The sequence below is a fragment of the Melospiza georgiana genome, chromosome Z (assembly GCF_028018845.1).
Source record: "Melospiza georgiana isolate bMelGeo1 chromosome Z, bMelGeo1.pri, whole genome shotgun sequence".
NCBI classification, from domain to species: Eukaryota; Metazoa; Chordata; class Aves; order Passeriformes; family Passerellidae; genus Melospiza; species Melospiza georgiana.
In genome coordinates, this window is record NC_080465.1 from 64,942,878 (window position 1) to 64,969,009 (window position 26,132).

The window sequence follows — 26,132 nt, forward strand, 5'->3', positions numbered from 1 at the left end:
AAATGAGGAAGATATCTTTACAACATGTGCATTTCTGAGAAGACAAATAAACTATTCATAAACACTGTACTGCATGTTTTCAATAACTTTAAAATGTAAATAAATTTTAAATTATATTTTTAATACATTGTCAGAAGCTGGCATAAGACTTTTGGAAAACAGCGAGCTCATAACTCATAAATGGTTATGTCAAACAATCAAAGCTGTTCATCTATAAAAAGATTTCTACTCTTACAGATACTTCCTGGTATTTTCACATGGTACTGTCAGCCAATATCAACTCCTATACACCCGTAACGCTCATACACACAGTGGGTGGAGCAAGTGAAACTGAAGTTTTGAGTTTAGCTATTGTAATATGCCAGCTTTCTTTAGTTGTCAATAAGACACCAAACACATGAAGTTGCATTGGTCTGTGTAGGAGAGAGGAATACCTGCTACCTGTGCTAGCAAGACTAGTGGATTTTTGTCCTTGAAATTAAAGGATTAATTTCATTAAAGGATGACCAACCTGGCTGAACAGGTAGCTTTGGCTGGAACTCAGGAGAAAAGAAAGGAGTTTATCATCTTAGGGAGACTACTCAGGCAGGATATTCAAGAGAAGCACAAGGATGTCATGAGTTTATGCATTGAGAAAACTGGAAGGGCCAAAGCCCAGCTAGACTACAATTTGGCTCCTGCAGTAAAAGGCAATTAGAAAATGTTTCTAAAAATACATTGTATTGTACAAATACATTGTATTTCTATGAATACAATGAATAAATGCATTGTTCCTACAAACAAAGGGAGGGTTAAGGGCAGTCTCCATCCTTTATTGGTTGCAGGGAGAAAGACAATAACAAAGGATGAGGAAACGAATGAAGTAGTTAATACCTTTTTACCTTTTAATACCTCTCCTATAATAAGACTCATTGTTCTCTGGGTACCTAAACTGAAAGGTGGGAATGGGAAAAAGAACTAAACCCCCATAATCCAAGGGGAAATGGTCACACCACTTAGATACATGCAATCATAGGTGATCAGTTCTGTATGGGATCCACACAAAGGCACTGAGGGAGCTGGTGCAAGAGCTCACCACTCAGTCATTTACCAACCATCTTGGTTAACCAGAGAGGTCCCAGTTGAAGGGTCTAGAAAAAGGATCTGTCAGTCTGACCTCTGTGCCAGGGAAGGTCATGGGCTAGGTCATCTTGAGTGCCATCATGTGACACGTACTGAGCAACCTTTGACACTGTTTCCCACAGTATTCTTCTGGAGAAACTCGCTGGTCATGGTTCAGATGGATGCACAGTTCACTGGATGAAAAAATGACTGAGAGCCCAGAGAGTAGTGGGGATTGAGTTAAATTCAGCTGCAACTACTAGTATTCCCCAGGACTGAGTACTGGGGCCAGTTCTGTTTAATGTCTTTATCAATAACCTGGACAAGGAAATCAAGTGCACCCTCATTCAGTTTGCAGATGGTACCAAGTTGGATGGAAATGCTGATCTGCTGGAGAGGAAGGAAGGCTCTGCAGAGGAATCTGGTCAGGCTGGATTAATGGGCCAATTTGTGAAATGCAACAAGGTGGCATTCTGGGTTCTGCACTTGGGTCACAACAACCCTTGTGCAGCACTTCAGGCCAGGAGAACAGTGGCTGGGAAGCTGCCTGACATAAAAGAACCTGGGGTGCTGATCAACATTAGCAGAGTTGGAACATGAGCCAGTAGTTGCCCAGGTGGCCAGGAAGGCCAGTGACGTCCCAGTTTGGATCAGGAGTGTGGCCAGCAGGACTGGAGCAGCCACTATTCTCCTTTACTTGGCGGTGGTGAGGCTGCATGGCAAGTCCTCTGTTGAGCTTTGGAGCCCTCACAACAAGTCATTAGGGCAGGAGCATGTCCAGAAAAAGGCAACAGAGCTATTGAGTCTGATGAGAAGCTGTTGAGGGAGCTCTTGTTTTTTCTCACATGTAAGAGGCCAAGAACCAGAAGAATTGTGACAGGGAGGTTTAGATTGGAATTAGGGAAAATTTCTTCTATGAAATGGTTGTCAAGCATTGGAACAGACTTCCCAGGCAAGTGGTGGAATCACCATCCCAGGAAGTGTTTAAAAGATGTATAGATCTGGCATCTGGGGACATGGTTTAGGAGTTGACTTGGCAGTGTCAGGTTAGTGGTTGGACTCAATCATAGGATTTTTTCCAGCCCAAATGATTCTGTGATTCTAAGTAGGCTGACAGCAAACATATTCTTGGAAAAGGCAATCTAACTCTATATACATGATTGTCCTTAACAGATTGGTGGATTTAAAGTCTGAGAGAGATATTGTCCTCACATAGGTAGGCATTAGCCTTCTGTTAGCTGAACTGATTAGATTAATCTGAACTTTTTGCATCATAGCTCCTGACTGAAAGTTGTTTGAAGTCAGCGCAGTATTTAGTTTAGCACCAGGAAAGGATAGATGTTAACAAGCTACAATTATAGCTTGTCTAACAGTGGCTGAAAGTGTCTCCCCCAGCATTGATAGAACATGTATGATTGGAAGGATCTGTGTCCTCAAGAATCTCATCTACATTTAAATACCAGATGAGTCACAGATCAACATCATAACCTTTATAAGTGCTTCGTACAGAAATCCTTGCTGCAGCTAGAGTAAATATGTGTGGTTGTATTTGGAAATTAAGATAGCTGAGGAAAGGTGGAATAAAAACATGTGTGTTTTAGCAGCAAGTCTAAAATTACTGTCTTTTCACTGGATGGTCACTGTGATCTTTCCAGGTGATTCTTGTTTACTTATTGCATACAGCAGTTCAATTTCTGTCTATAAATAAAATTTTCTTTAACTTAGTATTAAAATTGCATTAGGGTTTTTTCAGGTATGTTAAACCCAAGCAAATTGCCAGGTAACTGAGTTCTGCTTGCCTTGAGTAAGAACTGAAATACCTCTTTAGGATTTGGGGAAGGGAGCTGGAAAATATCTTGAATTATGCAGCCTAAATTGTAATTTTTTTTTTCTTCCTGACAAAACTGAAGTTACAGACAATATTGTTTCCAGTTGAAAGACATATAAGGCCAGAAATTTGTCAGTATAGTTCCAGAAATGAGGATGTACAAAGTAGGAGAGGGAAACTTTCAGAGAAGCCAGGCAGGCATTATTACTTTTCCCAGCCTCAAATTCTTCATCATCAGTGCTTCTCATTTACTTTTTGGAACTGCAACACTGATTTCTGTTCCCTGTGAAAAGTAAGGAATGAAGCTGTAAAATGTAAAAACAGAGTTCAAGCAGAAGCTTCAAGCCTGAGTTGGGATACATAAAGGAAAATGGATGGACATCCATCATGATTTTGTCTTAGAGTTGATTGCTTTCCTGGGGTCATATATTGTAAGTCAAAATTACACATGTTCTGAAGTGTACATTAAATGGCTCTAAACTGGGAGTAACTGCAGGCAAGAGGCAAAATTAGGCTTTAATGTTCTTCTATAATTGCACTTAGAATTGTCACCAAAGCATGATCAGCATAGCAGACAAAGAATTTAAATTAGTGCCTCAGCTCAACAACTGAGATAACTTCCTGTCTGTTTGTCTTAGATATAAAGGTATACACAATTTCTCTGCAGCTCTCTAGTATTCCAAACATTGGCAAGTGGACTGACCATGAGAATGATAACCTTTGACATTGTTTCCTTTTAACAAGCCCAACTCAGACATTTATGAAAACCCTGTAAAGAACTGGGGCACAGGGAGGAAGCGGAGGTTTGAAAGTCTTCCCCTGTGGACTCATAACCATAAGAGTCTTGCACTTACTGTGAAATGTAAATTTCTGTTTTGCAGTATTAAGAAAGAAAAACTGGGATCGTAAATTTCAAAAATTACTGATAAACTGATAAAATTCTCCAAAGCAGAAGGTTTAAATTGCAGACATTGAACACTGATTTTTAAAAGAAAAGTCCTTGGAAGTTACATGACCTCTTTATGTACTAATTCTCAATGTGGTACGCTTGAAAGAATGTTCTAAGCAAATATCTGTCCTGCTTGTATCCATCTGTAACAATAGGGAATATCTTTTGAGTGTGGTAGGTCTGTCTTTTTAAAAAAATGACAAGCAATTGCCTTTATGAACACCAAAGCTCTTCTTCACTGCTGTTGCATTGCTATAATGCCTTTCAGTAGTTACAAAACTGGCACTTGTTTTATTATCAGAGTGTGTCCACTTTATGGAACTAGGATTCAGGCCAGTTGGGAAACAGATCACACTATCTTCAACGTAGTATTTTAATGTACCCCGTCAGGATGTAGAATTTCATGTCATAATAGGGAAAGATAAGGGTCTACATAGGACAACTCAGCTCAGTTAGATGCCTGAAGTTATTTATAACAGTTCCCTTTTTGCCCTCCAGAAAAATCAGCTTTTGAGGATTTGCTTTTAAGTCAGGGGATGAAGAACCTCACCCACTACTCTGACATTACTGGCCAACTATTTCTGTAAACAGTAGCTGGCTTACTGTTTAACTTCCTTTTGCTTCAGGTTACTGATCAGCATCTACTACATAGCTCCACAGGGATAACTAGAATAACAAGATAAATTACTAATTAACTAAGCCAACTTCACTCCACTGTGAAGTTGGCTTAGTTAATTAATAATTTATCTAGTTATTCTATTCAGCATCATTATCATTAAACAATTTGCAATGCCCTTTTTCTGTGATTTACTGCATGTTTGTATATCCTTTTTCTGACAAAATCTGAGGGAGCAGAATGCTCAGTCAGGAATTAGTGTAAATATCCTGCTGGAGTTCCAATACTTCAGGACACACAGAGCCTCAGAGTGGAATGGAACAAGAGGGATGCCATGTGTCTGATACATTTGACAGGACAGAAATGCTGTCTATGTGCCTTCTGCTAACAATCTGTCAGGATTTCCAGTTACAGTGCCTTTGACTCACCTGTCATTGTCTGTTCTGAGATGAAGACTAGAACAGACAGTCTCACCAAAAGATGTTTTTATTGTTTGATAGAAAGACATTGCATTTGTCTACTTCTGAGATATCAAGGAATCCTAAATATATCTCCTAGGGTGAATTTCCTCCTAATACAGGAGATGGGTACATTATTTTGCAAGGTGTTGCACAATGTAGTCACAAAATACATTTTTTCTTTAAAAAAAGTTGCAAACCACCATGTTTTCCAGTGCTAAAAATCCTCATGCTAAAAATAAAAATTGAAAAAAAACCCAATTCAGTTTAAAAATAATACCACTAGTTAAAAAACTATAGCTTCTATTACTGCAGATGGTCCTTAGCCAACTTTATTTCAGAAAACATTTTTTCACCCCTCTAAACCCATATAACCTTCAGATTTATTCCATTCACATAAGTTGTCTTATTTCAAGTGAATTAATGTCTTCAGTAAAGGCTTTATGATTTATAGCCAAATGCTGCTGCAGAGAAGTCTTAGAATCCTGCTACAGAATTTTCATAGCAATCCCCAGTCAGCAGTAGTCAGGTTTTCTGTTTCCATCACAACTCTGCTGCTTCAAAGGCAGAGAAGTAAGCCAGTCTTCCTGGTCACTCTGCCAAGGTTTTCAGCAAAGCTCACTGATGTTTTCTCTGACTCTGGGTAAGATATCCCCATATGCAGGGCACAGTCCATGTGTGAACACCATCTGTTCCGAAGACTTCATTAACTTGGTTTACTCGCTCCTAAACAAGCTTTGAGAAGTAAATCAGGAACTGTTGGCATGGCTGTGCTTGGTACTCATGGATGCTCACTGCTGACCACAGACCCGCTGAATCCCAAGACTAAGGCCCTCTTCCTGGGAGCTGCTTATGCTCATGAGAGGTGGGAACTATATATATTTGGGTGGCATGTGCTGTCACCACCAGCAGAGCCTGACTCTGGGAGCCCAAAAGGGTACTTTGCTTCTCGTGCCTTATGTCAACCAATGTCTCTTTAATAACCACTTGAATTTTAAATTCCTGAAATAGATAAAATAAGTAATGATCTGAAGGAAAATAGAATCTTGGATTTAATTTCTCGGTGTTTTAAGATGGTATGTTCTAAGGCTATTTTTTTAATGACTGCAAAGCCTCATAGCAGTGTCAGAGTTACACAAGCTACTCAAAAAGGTAGACTGGTTAGTGGAGTTTTAGTTTCTACTAGCTATCCTGCTAGCTTTTCTTGGCAGTCTGTATTTTATTTTATCAATAAATAGGAGCTTTTTGACAAAAAGAAAAATGTAAAATCCAGAAGTCTCTTCTTTTTTGTCAAATCTATTATCAGGTAAAGCCATGGTTAGTATATTACTGGAGAAATTATTTGTACTAATGCAAAAATCAGAAACAGACATAGACATAACTGGAATCTCAATAAAAGCACTTTTGAAGTATTCTGTTAGCACCTCTCCTATGAAAAAGACAAGGAAGGGTGGGGTTGTTCAGCCTGAAGAGAAGGCTCCAGTGAGACCTTGTAGCGGCCTTTCAATATATAAAAGGTTTCTAGAAGAAAGACAGAAAGAAATTTTTTAGGAAGGTCTTTTGTAACAAGACATGGGGCAATAGTTTTAATTTGAACAAGAGTATATTTAGACTGGAAATAATGAAGGACATTTTTATACATGGTGCTTGGTAACAGTCAACATGGCTTTACACGGGGGAAATCATGCCTGACAAATTTGCTGACCTTCTGTGATAGGCCTACAGGATTGATGGATGGGGCAGAGCAGAGCAACTGACATCATCTACCTGGACTTGTGCAAAGTATTTGACATTGTACCACTGAACATCCTTGTCTTCAAAGTGAAGAGACATGGATTTGATGGATATGCCACTTGGGTGAAAAATTAGCTAAAAATGGCCGCACACTCAGAATTGTGTCCAGTGTCCACATGGAAACCAGTGACAAGCAGTGTCCCTCCACAGTCAGCACTGTGGCAGATACTGTTCAACATCTTTGTTTTTGTTGGTGACAGGGACAGTGCAATCAAGTGCACCCTCATCATATATGCTGACAACATGAAGCAGTGTGGTACAGTCAACACACTGGAGAGAAGGGATGCCATCATAGGTCCCCTGAAGGGCTTGAGAGGTGGGTTTGTGTGAACCTCATGGAGTTCAACAAAGCAGAGTGCAACGTCTTTACACCTGAATTGTGGCAATGCCAGACACACCCACAGGTTGGGCAGAGACGTGATCGAGAGCAGCCCTATGGAGAGGGATTTGAGAGTAACCATTGATGAAAAACTCAACACAGGCCAGCAGTGTGGACTTGCAGCCCAGAAAGCCGATCCAATCCTTGGCTGCATTTTTAAAGGAGTGTGGCCAGCAGGTCGGAGGAGGTCATTCTGCCCTCTATTCTGCTCTGGTGAGATCCTACCTGGAGTGCTGTATACAGTCCACAATATAAGAAGGACATGGAACTTGTTGGAGCAAGTCCAGAGGAGGGCTGATAAATTCATACGAGGACTGGAGCATCTTCTCTGTGAAGATAGGGTGAGAAAGTTGAGGCTGTTCAGCCTGGAGAAAGGAAGGTTGTGTGGAGTCTCAGAGCAACCTTGCAGCATCTGAAGGGGGCCTACAGGGAAGCTGGAGAGGGACTCTTCATCAGGATCTGTAGTGATAGGACAAGGTATAATGGGAGAATATTGAAAGAAAAGAAATTTAGATTAGATATTAGGAAAAAATTCTTTACTGTGAGCATGGTGAGACACAGGTTGCCCAGGGAGGCTGTGGATGCCCAACCCTGTCAGTGTTCAAAACCAGGCTGGATAAGGCCTTGAGCAACTTGAGGGGTAAATTTCCTTGCCCATAGCAGAGAGTATTGGGACCAGTTGATCTTTAAGGTCCTTTCCAACCCCTTAATATTCTGTGATTCTGTGATTCTATGATTTGAATGGTGAGGTTTCCCAGAGTTGCTGTGGTTGCCTTATCTATGGAAGTGCCTCAGGGCCACATTGGACAGGGCGTTCAGCAGCCTGGTGTAGTGGAAGGTGTCCCTGCTCATGGTGGAGAGGTCAGACTAGATGAGCTTTAAATGTCCCTTGCAACCCAAATCATTCTGTGCTTCTATGATCCTATGCTGTAGAGGCCCTTCAGATTCTCATTGTGCGTCTTTGTAGCTGCCACTTTTTAAACAAATCTGTTGGGCAACTGTATGCTTTTCACAACCTTCTCTAGTGTGGTGATAGGTGTAAGAGCTCAATCTTCCCACATCCATACTGAGTCTATAAAAATGCCTGGATTTCAGGGACTTTGAGGAGCAAATACTTCGTTTGCTGTTTCATTTGGTTTTAGGTACAGAAATTGAGGAATTGTTCTCTGTAGAATACAGAAACACAAATAATGTGCTTAATTTGAAAACCATGAGTGAGTTGGTTTTAAAAGCAAGAATGAAAAAGCATCTTCTTGCACACTTGTGTTACTGGCTTGTAAAGCAGTTATGTGTTTATGAAATCACACTCAGTTGTCACAGGTTATTGGTGCCAAGTTGGCATCAAATAGGAATACGGCTGAAACAAGATGAATTATTAAAGATCAGTGTTGTCTTAGAGAGGACATGACAAAACAAAACAGTTTAAGCTGTGTCATCATGACATTTCTCCACTTTTTGTCTAATTCTTGTTATGCAGTTGTTTATCCTTGTTGAAATATTTCAGTATTCCAAGCAAATGACAGAAAAGCAATATGAAATTGTTAAAGCATTATAGAATTAGTTCATTCTATTTGCAGTTAAAATGTCAAATGTAAAAGATTGGTGTAGATCAGTCAAAAGTATTTATGGGCTGAGAGTAACTCAAGAGGCTTACATATTCTAGACCTGCTAAGCAATATTTAAGAAACCATAGTATTAATGGACATTTTAGTCTCCTATTCTGTCAATCTCATTTTGAATCAAGATCCTATTGTGGCATAAATACACAGATCATTACAGTTGACATATCAAACAGATTAATCTAGTTGAGGAAGCTGCATATTCCTCATTTGTCACACTGAAATTATTACTATTTCTTTCCTGATTTGGCATTTGATATGTGTATACAAAATGTTTATATTTCAAATGCTGCTTTCACAGTACATAGGACATGATATATAAAATGCCAAAAATATAGTAGGGAGAAAATTTTATGGAGGCCTTTTGTCACATGAGTAAAATAGCAGGGAAGGCTTAGTGTTTAAGTTACTGATGAGATATCTTGATGACAGGCAATGAAACTGCAGCCTAACAAATCAAGTTTAGCTACACTGGAAATGTTGTGTTTCTAGTGTCTGGGCCAAATTTTTCTGAAGTCTGCATGGTTCTCTGTTATGATTTATGAACACCAGCTCTTCATATTTCTCATAGTCAAGTCAAATGGGATACGCATCCTAACTTTAGATTTGAGGGTAGCTTTGTATGTAAATGAGAAAGTTTCTGAATTTTCAACAGCAATTTCAGACAAAAGCAAGGAGATTATGAAAAAGCTGGGGAAGTCTCTCCAGCAGCTCAGAAGGCCTTGTTTTCGCAGTGTACTGATGAAGGAACTGCACTAGGGGTAAATAAATGGACTTAAGCCATGACAAATGTTGTTTCATCTTTAAGATGAAAACATCTTTAAGAAAGATTAAAGAGATGAGGTAAAACTTAGTATTTACTTCATGTTGTAGGAGGGAAGTTTTTCTCTGAAACATGCCCGGCACCTGTAAGTCTCTGTGTGGGCCTGTGATTTTGCAGAAATAAAATTGATCAATTAGTACAGCTGCCTGACAGGAGAGAGAATTCAAGATAGCTCTACTGATGCACACTTTGGTCACACAAGGAGATCACATTTTCAACCCTTCAGCTTAATAAAAGCAACAGTCTACTCCTCAGCCACCAGCTTACATTGTATCATATTATTATATTATATTCATATGATATTCATATTTCGTTTGTGAAGGAAAAGTAGCTTTGTACAAAACAGCCCAATACCCACTCTGACATGTGTAATGATTCCTAGCAAGAGCTGAGCCCAGTAGCAATTCACAGCAGTGATAATGCAGAGCACATAAGTAGGTAGGTGCAAGGTCTGGTCATCACGACCTTTCAGACAGTGCTTTTGATTAATCTGGGTTAGCAATGTTCAATTCAGTATGTTTTGCATACAAATCAGAGGCAGTTCCAGGGCGTTTCTTAGAAGACATTTATAGCTCCATGTAGACCACCAGGCTATTGTTAACCTTTGGGACAGGCAGGCACCTTGGCATATAGCTCATGGGAATACAAGGATGTACACAGATGAAGAAGCACAATCTGAAGATAGCAGTCTTTTCTTCTCTAAGACACAACTACTTTGTTTAACTATGTGATTCTCTCCTAAATTGCTGTAATTTGGTCTTTGAAAATTATGGGCCTCTGCTTGTACCTTCTGCTGCTAACCAACCCATTGGATCAAGGGCTTTGAATGGAAATATTTTGGACAGCCAAATGTCAGTCTACATGGCAGGATTTAAAAGTAACCTTCTCTGTCAGGAAGTTTTTTTATTTCAATGGGAAGGCCTTTCAAGGAAAAAAAGTATTTCTTTTTCAACTGAAAAAACCACATCAGCTGCAGAACTTATCACTACACTGCTGCTCTCATGCAAGACATTTTAAACATTGAGTCATGGACAAATACCACAACCACAAAACCTTGAGTGGTAAGTTTTTCTCCTGGATGAAAATTCCTCCTAAGTTCTGTCTTCCAAGTATTTGTTAGGGTAGGGAGGATAGAAAGTTCACTCCATAGATTTTATTTGCATTTTTAATGTGCATACTAGGGAAAAACATTATATGGGTATATAGCGTAAAAGTTACATAAGTTTCCATTTGAAGGTCACTGACTGGTCGTGGCAATGTTACATGCTTTTCTGCCCTTATTTCTTATCAAGAAAAGATGAGGTGCATTGAAGAATCCTTTTCAGCTGGCAGTTTTGGACAGTACTAGATATTCGGAAGATGTAATCCTTAAGCTTTGGACTGTATTTGTTTGAGAAGGCAGGTTTTTTTTTTTTAGATAGAGTCCTTTGAATTTTGGTTTGGCAATATAGAGAATGCTTTCACAAACCCTCTACAACATGCATTTGGAAGGATTTATACCATGCTTTGTTGCATTGCTGGTTAAATTTGCACTTACAATTTTCTGTGAGTTTCTGTGGTAGCAAGAAAAACTGATCTACTAATATTTGCAATCTAAACTCCTCCTGTGGAAGCTTTTTTGTTTCACCTTCTGCTGTCAGAATTTTATCAAGAGCACCAATTTGTCACAATGGAACATCATAGCTAGAAGCTCTTCTAATTCACCAAAACCCTTTTGCAAGTCTCTATTTCAATTGGAATAGCAATCTAAAACACACACCTGATTCAGTAAGTGCTTTTCACCCTCCTCATGCAGACAGCTTTAGGGAGAGGGTGGGTCTGCCTAGTTGGTTGGCCAATGACAAACACACTGTATACAGGAAGAGAAGAACATTCACTAGTGCTGCTTACACTCAGGGAAGTTCAGAGGATACAACAGTTACAAAGTGGTCTGTTCATTCTCAAATTTGTCTCAGTTAGCTTCCCTGAATACACATGCATGTGTTTGGCATTTGAGTAATGGAAGTAACCTTCCTCTCATTCATTATGCTCATATATCCCTTTGTCATACAAAAGGGCTGAGCTAATTGAGGCACATGGACTAAGGGCAGCCAGAGGCAATTTTAGTCACTGGCATTCTGTAGTTCTCGTAGTAGGCAGTGTAGGTAGTGCCTCATGCCACTTCTGTAATAAAGCAGTGAACAGATTTGTTGAACAAATTAGATATTGTCATTATTGTTCTTTGCAATGAGATTTTGGAGCTGTGAGTGAAAGTAAGGAAGAAGAGAAAAGAAGTAACTCCTGTTAGGATGTGACACTCTGGAGTTAGTATGATGAAACCCAAGTGTTTATGCTATAACTGTATCCATTCTGTTTGTACCTTGCAGTGAGCCACCTTTATGGATTTGGACTGATGGATGCTGAAGCAATGGTGACAGAAGCAGAAAAGTGGACAACGGTGCCTCCACAGCATGTGTGTGTGGAGAACACAGATCGGCAAATCAAGTAATACCCGCTACCAAAACTTTTGCTGGCTTAAATTTATTGAAAAAAAATTGGCTATAATTTACCCTTCCCTTGCATTGTGTATAATGTATCATATTTAAAGCCACACCAGAGAGTCTGTCACATTTACAGATGTAGTGCATGGGAAAAGGCCCTAGTTTAAAGAACATTGCAGAAGGTGAAGGTGTAAAACAGTCCAGACTGGGTAATGATGGATTTTTACGTAGATGATACACCAAAGAATATTTGGTTGAATGCATTTCAGTCACCTTTGCAAGAAGAGATAGATTTAACAGTCCAGGATGTAAAAAGCAAATATGCTTTTGAAACAGTGTGATAATGTGTCTCTCCAATGGTCTTAGGAGGGTCTCTAGTTCAGAGGCCAAAGCTGAACTGCTTTTCACTTGCTAAGTTAGGGTCTCTGTAGAACCAGGCTTAAGAGCAAAACTCTGTTATGTGTACTCCATGGACCTAGAGGCAGCATCAAGCATGACGCGGACTTCCAAAGCACTAAGAATATTGTTTGCTAATTATATTTGACAGGCTTGATCTGTAACTGGTGTAGTCTGCAAGGATGTCATACCAATTTAAACCAGCTGAGTCAGATGCCTTTTGGTACGGTTAACATGTAATACTTGCTGTTATGTAAACTAGGATTAGCTATGCCAGGCATTTCCTGGGGTTTAGCAACCAGCTGTGATCCCATGACAATCTCAGCATTTCTCAGCTGGCCACTAATCTACAATAATGCTCTGTCCCAAAGGCTTATTCCTATTTTACCTTGTGTATGTGCTTAACAGAAACCCAGGCAGTTGCCATTAGCCATTATCTGCAGTGAAATAATTACCCTATAGTGGTATTTTCAGCTAGGAAGCACATGTCAAAACTAATGATTATAGGCTATTGACTTTACAGTTATCCAGCACTGTCATTCTCTACTGAGCAAAAAAGATGAGGTTGTGTATTTTACACAAAAAGCAAGAAATGCTAATGTTGTTTGCTATGCTTCTGTTATAGAACAATACGACCTGACAGCATTGTCCGTTCAATTTACAAAGCCACTGGCTGTTCAGATAATCCTAACCACCATGTGATCTACTTGGAGCATGTTGTTGTACGTATCACTATTACTCACCCTCGACGTGGAGACTTGGCAATTTACCTAACCTCTCCTTCTGGAACTAGGTCACAGCTCTTGGCCAACAGGTATAGTATGACAACCCAATTTCACAGTACAGTCAGCATGTAGAGCCTGCATAGACATGTCCATGTCAGCAAAGAGCAGTCAAGTCATTACAGCAGTGATACTAGAAGTCATAGGCTAATTACTTTTTCGTAGAGAGATGGGCAGAATGAAGTACAAATGAACTCAAGAGATGAATAGAATACAGTCTCAGTACTTAAAAGAGTATGTTAAAACTGTTGAACTCCCAGGCAAAGATTAGTCAATTTCAATAGTTCTTGTGTGGCTCACCATTTATTAGATAGCTGGAAAATGTGAAGAAAACAGATTCAGTTCAGCTTCATAAGGAAGCTGAATCAAAGTGTTTCTACATATTGCCACTTATTTTTCGTTTTTCTCTTATCGTTTTTTAAATAGCAATGAAAGACAGATATAATAGTGTAAATTTACCACTATTTTTTAAATCCCTGATATTACCTGTTTCCAAATCCTTTTTTTCTAAGTAAACATACTCAATCCATGAAAGGCTTATAGTAGGACAATGCTGAAAAGTAGCACTAGCACTTGAAATTAAAGGCTTCATTTGTAAATTGCAGATTAAAGCTTTTAAAAGTTAGCCATCGCCTTCAAAGATTTTTAAAAGTTAGACATCAGTTCAGTGATGGATGCTTGCTTTCAAATGTCCAGCCATTTTTACAACAGCTACTAAGAATGATCAATCTTCTTCCCCATCACCTCTACGTTATGTTCTTGGAGAAACTGTCATAGTGTGTCATATTGTCTTTTTTATTCTGATTATTGAACTCAGACAAAGTATCTCTTTGTCCAGTATATCATTGGACAAATAATAAGTGGAGGGAATCATTACCAAACTGGAAGACTTCTCAGTCATGATTCTATTTCTCTGATCTACTAGCAGAGATTTTCTTCAAAGAAAATATTGGCAGTCTTTCCCATGTAAATCTCACTAAATCCATGGTCATCCACCTCCTACCAGACATGGTTAAGGCATTAAGAAACATCAGAAAACTTTCCAAATTTTACACCAGTTACAAATATGCAAATAAGTTACATTTACAGTAAGAAATGCTTGTATACTTCTCCAACTAGCTAGAAATCTTCTTCCTCATGGGACCATAGGTAATTCTTGTTCCTTGATGACTTGATGTAGATGACTGCCATTCTGCTTGACACAGAGCATGGCTCCCACAGAAAAGTTTATGTTTACTGATGTTATGTATCAGAAACTGCAAAAAAGGCCATCTATCAAACCTGTGTTGTGAGAACTCTTCTGCCATCATGCTTAAATCTTCACAAAATTAATATCCCTCGTCCTATTCTTCAGAGCTTTTAATGGGTTGAGAGTGGCCTGCTTTCCAGACTGCTTTTCATCCATGCTTCCTCAGCCAGAAATGCTCATTATCTAGATCTGGAGACTTGCATGTCCTCCTCTATCTCAATGATAGAAGGATTTTTATTTCCCCTTTAAACAAAGAGCCTGTTTTGGAGACAGGTGGAGGTCAAATGGACTTGGTTCTGATTGAACTGTGAATGCGCATTTTCATTAGAGATTATGTTAAATTGAAAGAAAAGGTAAATTGAAAATGTTCTTCAAGCTGTAGACACTAATTCACCAAATGGAGAGGAAGTTGTCCTGGAAGTTTGGGCTCCTCTAGAATATCTCCTGTTTTCTATTGTGAGTTCTGTCATAGGTTGCTAATAAAGCACTTAGGCACACATATCCATGTCTTCCTGCTGCACTACTGCACTGAACAAAGAATTTGTCTTCTGCTAATGAGTGTGAGACAGGTTTCTCCTATTAGTTATGAAACAGGGTTTTGTTTTTCTGTTTGAAGAAATCCTTCTTTAGTTTTCTCTTCCATTTTCATGCAGTAGTTCTTGCTCAGTTCAAAATGAAAAAACATGAAAGCCATCCAACTAGGTATCCAAACAAAACAATCTTGTGTAAACCCAGTGGTCTTAACGCAGCTAACTTTTGGCTCTAGGCTGTCATGTGCTGCAGCTGACTCACAGCAAGTGGGAAATACATTCCAGGATTCACAGTTCACCTCTGGTGATGATTGGTGTGTGGGATAGGTACAAAATTTAATTCAATCAGTGTCTTTGTAACCCCTGCACCTTAAAAAGAATTATTTTCTGTATGTGCAGAAGAGAAATGGTATGCAAATATATGTAATAAAATAAGAGGATGTTCAGCTCTTTCTTTTATGTTAGTATCAGAAGACTAAACAGAAAACAAAGAAACCTGAAAGGCCTTTTCACATTTTGTTACTTCCCAGGAAACAAATTATTCATGAGAGAGCTTATAGAGTCTCACCAGAAATTCCCTTCCCATGGAAACTTCAGAAATATTCGAACTTGCCATCACATTGGGCTGATTGGTTACTAAACAACTCTGGGCTTCTAATATTAGGAATAAACGTATCTTGCAAATGCTAGGACTGAAATACCTAGAGCCTTCATGAGGCCTTTCTTAGGGTAAAGTGAGGGATATGAACAAAACGCTTTCTGAAATGGTGTTTCAAGGCTTACTTCATTTGTCCTTGCTGTAAGAAGTCATACAGCTTAGAGATAGTAATTTCTTGACACTAGGAGTATGCTGTGTGTTGTCAACGTATATGTTTTAGCATCATGTTATGAAGTAAAACTTGAAATGGGATGGTATTTTCCAGTATGAAAAATTAGTTATGAGGCATTTGATTTTTAATGTATCAATAATACTGAATATCAGTGAATAAATGCATTCAGTTTATAAGCATGCATACAGAGATACATTGGCAGCAAATGGTCTGGTTTTTCTGCTATAGGCAAAGGCTCCAGAGGCTGTTGTACATTGCTACTACCTGACTGAGATGTTTTTCTCAGATATACAAGACTTTTTAATGTACATGTACAGGATTAATAGCAGCAATACCAGCTGTTTTTACTGAAACCCGGGAAAGTCCCATTGTTTTACAGTTACTCATTTGGGTTTAATTTGAAACAGTTCGCTTGGTAAAATGTTTTTAAGTGCAAAAGGTATATTTTACATGTGCACTTCTCCACCAATTCTGGAAGAAAAGTAATTGTGTGTAATTTCTGGTGCATTGACAAGTAGTTCCCTCAAGGCAATATTTGGCCTTTTTTCTGCATATTTTATCCTTAATGTTGGCACCCCCTAAAATGACTTCAGTAAGAAAACTTGTTAGTCTGAGATGATGTGGATTCCTTTGCAGGCATTTGGTGGATAACACTGTCACTGGTTTAAGCCTTATGTGCATTCTTCAAAATCTGCATTACAGGGAACATCTGCTTTGTTGTTTGGAAAGTACTAAACATGATTACATTGGATGCACTGCACTAGAGGAAAATACAGGCTGGAAGTGTATTGGCTGGTGTGAGGATGAGGCTAGAGTTAAGTCCAAAGGGGAACAGTATCCTCTTTCCAAAAACAATTGGCCAGTGGATTTGGCAGTGTGGGTTCCTGAGTGTTTTTTGAGACATACCAAGGTCAGTTCTAACAAACATTCACTACAGGCAGGCTATGGAGGAGAAGCTAGATACAAAAGGAGTAGGAGAAACAAACTTAGGGCTCATTTGTCTCCCACTGAAGTCATGGCTTATTTAATTCTTGCCCTTTAAATTTAAAGCAGCTGTTGCCATTTGAACTGCGTAACTGAAATATTTCAGCCACATGGTGGCAACTTTCCAGGCCACTAGCTTCATAAGCTTATATGGCCGTGGTATTAATAATACTTCTCTTCAGTAACAAAAGAATGTATCTTCATGACCATCTTTTTCCTATCATGAAACCTTAGACAATCAGTAAATTTTAATAATATCCTCCTCTGCAGAACTCTTAGACCAAATCCAAGTTATTCTTATCTAATCTTACTCAATTGTTTGCTTCATAAAATGACTCAGTGATCTGAAATAGGGCAAAATTTTCTTTATAAGTATGCATCTTTTTTCCAGCTTGCATGTTATACTCTTATATTAAAGAAAACTAACATTTTAATCCTAATATGATGAAACATAAGGGCCAACTTCATGCTGAGTGTCACTGAAAAGGTCTCTGATGTGGTAGTAGTGTAAGTCCACAATGAGCTAATAACCCTGTGCTTGTGCTGTGTCTAGAGGGTGAAACAGTTCTTGGAAAACCATTTCTCCCAACTCATATTTGCTGTGTTTTGTTTCATTCATGTTAGCTATATTTTTTTTCCCTTTGTGGGGTTGATGAATAGATATCCCACTACCAAGCAGCTGGCTGACCAGTGGAGTGTGTGGAGCTCGTCAGCCTGACATGTTTGCAAGTAATGATGGATCGTTTAATGTGGATATGTGTAGTTCCTGGGGACAAGCACTCTGCCTTTAAAGATGGTGATTGCCATGCTAGCCATTGTTTCAGGTTGGCAGGATTGTACACTATTGTTCATGTTACTCCAAACAACTTTATCATGATAGTTCAGAGATAGCCATTGTCTCATAAAACTAACTGTGATAACCAGATGTAACATGGAAATGAAAAAAAAAGTTTGTATGCGAATACTTTAAATATGTTTTCTTTAGCTCCAAATCCATAAATTTCAAGTGATCTCCCGTATGTAGGTAAGAAAGCTTCTGAAATGCCTAGTGTGTTCTCTGACCATTTATTTTTTCCCAATACTTCAGTGCAGATGTGCAGTAGGGTCTGGCCGAAGCTTTGGTTAAGTCAGTTTGATCTGTCTGCAATTTCTCAGGGGCTACATCTCACAGGGAGCTGATGATTCAACCCCGTGGAGAAGAGATGCTTTAAATAGAATAGTTGACCAAAGCCCTTTCAGGTGCACAGCTTGGGAAGGCACTATGTAGTCTCTTCAAACTGTAAGTGCATTTGAAGTCTGGTGGCTGTGCAGACTTCTGGGCAAGGACCACTTGCCCATGAGGCTGCCAGTTTGTGTGCTGGAGCACATCATAACAAAGACAGCTGCTGTAGGAGAAGAAAATTCTTACCTCTTTCCAGCTACTCTGCTGCAGCTGCAGCCACTAGCTAGTGCAGGGTTTCCATGCTCTTAATGCATTGAGTTCAGTGTACAACCATTGCTGTCAGTCAGGTGCAGCTGCACCTTCTCAGCTGAAACAAACAATCTTGATGACTGAAAAAAGCTCCTTTTATGTGTTTACTTCTTAGTGTTCATAATGGGTGATGCTGGTGTTGCTAAACAAATCCACTACCTTCACTGCCTTTCCTCACATGAAATTAAAAATTGAAACAAATTCTTCCAAGCATTTAGGAATTTAAGGATTCTTTGCTGAAAAGCTGAGACATTTGTTTGTTGGGTTTTTAATGCTATTAGAAAGTGGCTAATTGCCTTCCACTGGGTCTAAAGTTTGATCACAGAATAATATTTCTGCTTAAATTATGTTATTGAAGAGAAAGGTTATGCAATTTTTAGGCTGAAGTGGTGGCAGTGGAAGAGATCAAGACTCTTGAATTTGTTTTAAGAAAAATAGTCATTTTATTCTACACTAGTAGTATAACATATATTCTTATCTAGACACAAATATGGTATGTTATGAGTATGGCATAAAACTCCTTCGAAAGAGAAGAGCAAGTTTTTTTTTTTAATTTAATGCTGTCATTCATTGTAGACAGCAGCTTATAATTATACAGTCAATCATTCGGTAACATCCACTCCATGTTGAGTGTTCTGTTTCTAAGAAAGGTCCCCTGAGTAACTGAGTAACAGAATTGGCATTCTGTTGTGCTTATGTTAGCAAATAAGTTTTGAAAATTCAAATGTTTTCAATCACTTCGGTCTTTAAAAGCATGTTACATTCACAAGTATAGGTATATGATCATGGTCAGAAAAAACCATCAGCTTATTCTAGTTAACTTGTTTAAGTATTTTAGTCTATAATAATCTGTAATAATCAATTAGCAGTTCATCAGACCATGTATCAAATTTTATTAATCCAGGATAATCAGTGTCATAAGTGTTTTTGATAGGAATTTTGACAAATTGCAAAATTAAATTCTGGACTGGCTGCATGTTCCTTAAAAGATCCTATGCATTTCTTTCTGAATGAGGAATGTACATCTGAACATTTCATTAATTTATTTCACTGAAAGTGAAATCCCTGCATTGTCTCATAGGTTCGTTGATTTGAGAGTTTAGTGCATAAACAAAGCAAAGCAAAAGTACTTGGACAATTTTGTATGTCCAAAATACATACACAGACTCAGAGTCAGTATGTTTCTACTTTGTTTTTTACTATCCTTTTGACCTGTCTCTATTATTTGTAGAATCTTTTGTGGAAACACAGTTCATACATTCAAAGATTCCAATTTAGACCTTATTTTATAAAATTCAAATCTTTCTCAAAGAGGTATTCTTTAAAAAAACAGTAAATTCTCTCAGAAGTAATATTACCCAATTTTCCCCATTTCCATGGATGAAAGCTTACAGTTCCAGTCACAGTATATTATAGGTAACTGTGTTTTTAAAAACAAGACACATGGACTTTTTTTCTCTTCTACCCAAAATTACTTAAAAGAATTATTAAAATGGATATCCAACAACACTTTAAAATTCCAAAACAAGACACACCTAGTTATCCAAAAAGTAATGCAGACTAAGTACAGTAAAAATAAAGAGGAACTTATGTTTCTAATGTATATGAACAAGATCTCAGTGAATACAAATTTGTAATTGCACAGTACTTGCATAATACTATATAATTTAGTTGCTATAATGGCAAAGAGAAATACTGGTGTCTTGTTGGATTGATGAGGTGTTTAGAAAGTAATATGTAGTCTGTCAGAAAACAACAGTATGGCAATTCAAATAACAGTTGGAAATAGCCTACATAACTTAAATTGAACAACCTACTTGCATGCAAATTCTGGATAATGACTGTGTAATGATTTCTACCATTTCAGGAAATGGTATGTGCCATACCTTTGTGAGATTTCCTGTATTCACACAACTGATTTAACAGTGACATGAAATAGGCCCATTCAGCAGCCAAAATATGTCCACATATACACTTACAGGCACATACACAGAAGCACAGAACTGTATCAGAAGAAAATCTCACACAATTATCAGTGAAAATGAATCCCAACATATATTTTAATTTTGTTTTATAAGTGCTAAGGTATTCATTTAAAATGGGAAAAGGTAGCCCAAACTGAATGGCAAGTTGGACATGAGCCAGCAGTGCCCTGGCAGCCAGGAGGGCCAAGCGTGTCCTGGGGACATCAGGCCCAGCATTGCCAGCCAGGCAAGGGAGGGGATTGCCCTGCTCTGCTCTGCTCTGCTCTGGGGCAGCCTCACCTCGAGTGCTGGGGGCAGTTTTGGGCACCAGAGTGTAAGAAGGTTATAAAGCTATTAGAGAGTGTCCAAAGGAGGCTGAAAAGATGGTGAAGGGTCAGAAGGGAAATCCATACATGGAGTGGCTGAGGTCACTTTTCATGCTCAGCCTGGAGGACACTAAGGGGAGACTTCATCACAGTCTGCATCTTCCTTCTGAGGGGAGCCAAGGGGCAGACACCAATCCCCTCTGTGGTGACCAGTGACAGGATCTGAGGGGATGGCCTGACGTTGTGTCAGGGGAGTTAGGCTGTGTATTAGGAAAAGATTCTTCATCCAGGGGTAGTTGTGCATTGGAGCAGACTCTCAGAGATATGGTGTAATCCTTGGGGCTGTCCTGTGTAGTGCCAGGAGTTGGATTTTGATCATCCTTCCCAACTCAGCATACTCTCTGATTCTGTGATTTTATGTTTGAAATGAGACCATGAAAATCAGGTTTTGGATTAGCCCTATGAAGTGCACCAATCCTGTAGGTCCATACAGTTTCTATTGCAAGAAGTGTTGGACGCAGTACCTGACCCCATGCCTCTGACTGACCAAAGCTTCCAGCAAGAACTATGGCATTTTATTTCTATCCAGTGTGGCAGTTTCCACCAGGAATGTACCTGCACAAGCATCCTGTTTTCCTGTTTGCTGAATTTCACAACCTTTTGAGAATAAAGCTTGAAACTAGCTTGGAAAAGAACAGATTGACCTAAATTAAAATATAATATTTATACTGTCAAATGCTAGCCTTTTCTCTGTTTTATGGAAAAGCATTCTCAATCCATTGGATTTTCTACTGTAGAGATTCTTGTCTTTTAAAAATATTTAATTGCAGCTGTTAACAGTGGAGCTTTCATACATAAAGATCAAATTTAAATAGTGATAGATATTACACACACATATGTATGTATATACCTGCATGTATAAATTGACATGTATACATATCTCTGTGTGTATATATACACAAATATATATATAAATAAAATAAATAAACACAAATATATATACACAAAAATATATATAAAAATACATATATGTGAATGTATAGTTATATATATATTTTTTAAGTTGAACCACATGATTTTGTTGGAGGCAACAGTCCTACTGAGAGTGCTCTTCTCATCAATAGTTTTGGGGTACCAAGCAACACACTGTGAACACTAAATTAAAGTGCAAATTCTCTTGTGTCTAATCTCCTGCCTGGAAGGGTCCTCCTTCCCTGTCTCACAGGGGATCACAATCACATTGCAGTATCTGAAATTGGTCCCCCTGTACTAGAAATTATCATAACCCAGGCCTAAGTTCTAATGTCTTCAGCCACAACCTAAGCAATTAAGTTATGGTAATGGTATTGGTTTGATTAAACTATTAGATTCCATTAATCTCTCAGTTTTACCCAAACTGAATTCTGTGAAATGTTTGAAGAGGATGATACCTTGGTTGTTCGAGGATTGAGGCCAATGTCTCAGTTGCATATTATTTCTTCACAAGGAGCAATGTATTGAATCACTATTGTCTTAAACTTATAGTTTTTATTGGGTTTAAACCCCTTTTAACTATTCCAATCCAAAGCCAAAAATAAATATTACTGAGATTTTCCAGCTTACAAGTTATTTATAATTACATCATGCTGTTAAAGCAATGGAATTCTGTATTATATGCAGGTTTTCCAAGACCCACACATCATATTAAAGAGCATTAGCAATTATGGTGTTATTGCAATGAATTTGCTTGCCATTCTCTTTTTCGTTATAAAAACATGATGGCATGTAAAGACTCTCTTCCATCAAGCAACAAAGAGCTGTTGAATGTGCTTGTAATCCATGTGAGAGAACCATCATGAATAATGTTATGTGAAGGTACAGATGAACAAACTGGCTGATTATTTAAGAGTTATTATTCAAGAGTTTGCACAGTTGGAGGCATAGCTCCTCAGGAAAAAAAGAATGTTTGCTTGAAATAATGTCATCATTTGTTTTAGGCTATTTGATCATTCCATGGAAGGATTCAAAAACTGGGAGTTTATGACTACTCACTGCTGGAGTGAAAAAGCAGCAGGTGATTGGATCTTGGAAATCTGTGACACTCCATCTCAGCTGAGAAATTTCAAGACTCCAGGTATGACTCTAACATTTATGTGGGCTGTGTGAATTCTGAAAAGTGCTTGCTGTTTTCCACCTTTTATTTACAGCTGGAACATCTCACTGGTTTTAGTGTGAAGCCATAGCTGGAAAGAGCACTATCTAAATTTGTTATCAACACACTCTTCATTTTTATGTTACTGTTATTTACCTTTTAAGATACATGGTCCACTTTTATTCTGAACTTATTTCTGTGCTTTTTTTAGATGATCTGTTTAAAAAAAATTAATATACAGATCAGTCTCACTCCATCACTGTTGATAAAATTGAATGAGAATTTTGTTCTTTATTTCTACTCTACTTTAGCTGTGTTATGTTCCAATAGCCAGTCTCAACTTTTAAAAAAAGGTTCTTTGTACAGCCATCAAATCTATTGTCCTATTGCCTGACTCACTGGTCTACATAACCTTAGTTTAGTTTTTTAGGATAGTAAACCAGCAATCATAAGCCAAATTTGAAAAGCTTTTACACAATATGTGGTCGATATGGTCTAATGAAAACCAAGATAAATTATGATTTTCAAAATTTCTGAGCAGAAAACATCTTCTAGACTCTGGTAACTTTTTACACCATGGCCAGTGTTATTTAAATGTTAGCTGTATAATCATCTGGTTAACTTTAGGCGCAGCATTTTGAGAATCTTGATTATCTTCCCCTAGAGCTCTGAAAAGAAACACCAGTATTGCCAGTGTTTTAAATTTCACTTTATCACCACTGGTGGCTTCTCACCATAGCTTTCCAGCTATGATTTAATCTTAACCAAACAATGTTAAATGCTGCACTAAATGAAAAGCAAGGTTTCCAGTACACTAAAAAGGGTTACTCACTAAATGTGTTTGAAAAAGCAGCCACAGAGTATAAGCAAAACTAGTCAGAGATTCAGGAGGAGGTTTTGTGTTTGTAGTTTTTTTTTTTAATTTTCAATGCTTTAGAATTTGATAGACAGGGATGTATTAAGCAGCAAATAAGTAATTTAATTTTAATCAAATTACTGAAAAGAGACAAAAATCAAGTATTTTCAACTCCATTTTACACTTGTCATTCCTGACACATGCAGGAACATCTCTGGTGTGAAGGACAAGTTAGAGTAGCTCTTCACCTTTGTGTGTACTGGAACCCATTGGTTCCTCCAATAAGGCATCAAGGACAACCACAGAGCAACACATTTCAGCTATTTCCCTCTTCCCTGACACGCACCTTGCACTAAAAAAGAGGTAGCATGGAGCCATTTTGCAAACTTTTATTCTGGACAATCCTCCAGCTATATTGTACAGGCCTTTTACACTACCAGGATGATCTCAAAGTGGCCTGCTACATTTCCAGCTTTACACTTCAAGGTCTGTTCCTGCACAGTCCTACACACTACAACTACATATATAGTTATATAGGTTTATTGATTTCAATACATTATGTATAGTCTCTCAGTGCTACAGTAGCTAATCTAATGGAACTGATTTCCTTTCCTCCATCAGAACTAAAGCCTAAAGATGCAACTCTGGAAAAGGCACAGTAAGGCTAGGGGACTGGCAGAAAGGGGTCTGTAAAACCTAGGGGTGTGTAGGAAGCTGATTTACTGACAAAATCCTGCTGGAGAGCTTATCCTCTACTTTTTTTTTAACCACAATGTGAAACACTGCTTGAGACTAGTTTGGTTTTTATGTGCATTTGGTTTTCACAAGATGCAGTGTGGTTGTGAATTTGGATCCTGGTTCATTGTATACTGTCTAGTAATGTATCCCCCATCTTTCTAGAGCAGTGGTTGCCCTCTGATGAAAGCTGTCCAGTAACTCTTCTGTTCAAAAAGATTTGGAAGTGCCTGCCATATGTTAGTGGTGGATAAATTCAGCTGTTTGGGCATATCGGGATTAGTCTCTGCACTGAAGAGAACATGAAGTAAACAAAAGGTGCTTAAACGTAATTTATGCCTGGTGCCTCTCCAGTTCATGGTGCCTCTCCAGTTCACACCATAGCCTGCAGTTTATCACACTGATATCATCATCATGCCTGTTTCTTGTTTGTGTTCTGTGCATGTGTTTACTCAGCTTTTGAAAGGTCTTATAATTTAGAGTCACCATTTTTCTGTAATCAAATTAAAAAGGACCCAATGTGTCATCATATCCCTGCATTAGCAAGGTAATGCCATATCTATTACCTGAAAAGAAATTAAGAGTCCAGTTCATGATAGTAATGCATGTGATTTCTACATTTAATTCTGAAGAGTTTATGTTTGCTCTGAAACATTGCAATATACCCTTTCTTCTATAGATACAACATGGGACTTTTGTTACACATTCTAAATACAAGCAGGGAAAGGATTATTCTAGCCAGATTACCTGATGGAATCAGCCAAAAATGGGGAAAGAAAGATTTTGGCTTAAATGGGCATACTTTGTTTATTCATTATAAAAGAGTGTGTGTATGTATATATACTTAGTTATCGAAAATATTTTCATTGTGCAAATTAAACCCACCTTGAGGCAGTCCTAATTTATTTGCTGGCAAGTCACATGAATTTTTCCCCTCCTTATTTACTGAACCATTCTTAAAAGGCAACTAATCTCCTGGGAGACCCTACATTATTCCCCTTGCTGTCCTTTTGCATTATATATGCATTCAGAGTAATCATCCTTCCTGCAGTGATGTTAGTACAAGATCTTCTGTATGTGTAAAATCCAAATGCAATGTGCTGTTCCTTAGGAGCATCTTTACCTGTGATTATTTGTAGTAGGTTCTTGCAAATACTTTTACCAGTGTTCTGGGAGAAATAGAAAAAAATATATTTTTCTATCTGAGTGAGTTTTGGCTCATAGTAAATGGGGATAAAAACATCTGAATAACTTAGCAAAACAAACAATTTTTTAAAATTGCATCCAATATATTATGATTTGTATGCTCAGGAAGTGGTTTAGAACACAAAAAAAGGCAGGGACTGGATATGAAGAAGGTGTATCTTTGAAAGGGCTATAGAGATGACTGCATAGTTGGTTAAAAATTATCTCCCTCTGTGACTTCATTTTAAAAAGAAAAGTGCCATTAAGGACATAGTTGGATCAGTCTAAGGAACATCAAGACGTAACTTGATTCCCACATGTCTTTAAAGGAAGAAAATGCATAATTTGGATCTTTTTAATCCAATGGGTCTTTAAGAATTACATGTCTGTGGGTAGGAAAAGAAATTGAAAACAAAGTGTATCCAGTTTTACCACCAAGGTAATTAGCCAACAGTTTAACAGCAGGTGTGGTAGCTGTTAATTTTTTAAATCAAGATCAAATGTTTCTTTAAAGAAAGTAATAATTGAGATGTGAAAAGTTGAAAGCTACTGTGTGACACAACTGCCACATGATATAGTCTCTGGTTTGCAGTTTCTACTCAAAAACTGAGTATACAGCAGAGAAGGTTTCATATGAAGGGTAGAA

General features: G+C 38.2%; 1 protein-coding gene across 2 annotated transcripts in view; it reads left to right on the forward strand.

The window, feature by feature from the left end:
* PCSK5 (proprotein convertase subtilisin/kexin type 5) overlaps positions 1-26,132 on the forward strand; it is a 229,575-nt gene that overhangs the window by 132,555 nt on the left and 70,888 nt on the right. For both annotated transcript variants that reach the window (XM_058043218.1, XM_058043217.1), the window contains exons 11-13: positions 11,934-12,051; positions 13,069-13,257; positions 22,556-22,692. In XM_058043218.1, coding sequence (XP_057899201.1) covers positions 11,934-12,051; positions 13,069-13,257; positions 22,556-22,692 — 444 coding nt within the window. The remainder of the gene's footprint in view (positions 1-11,933; positions 12,052-13,068; positions 13,258-22,555; positions 22,693-26,132) is intronic.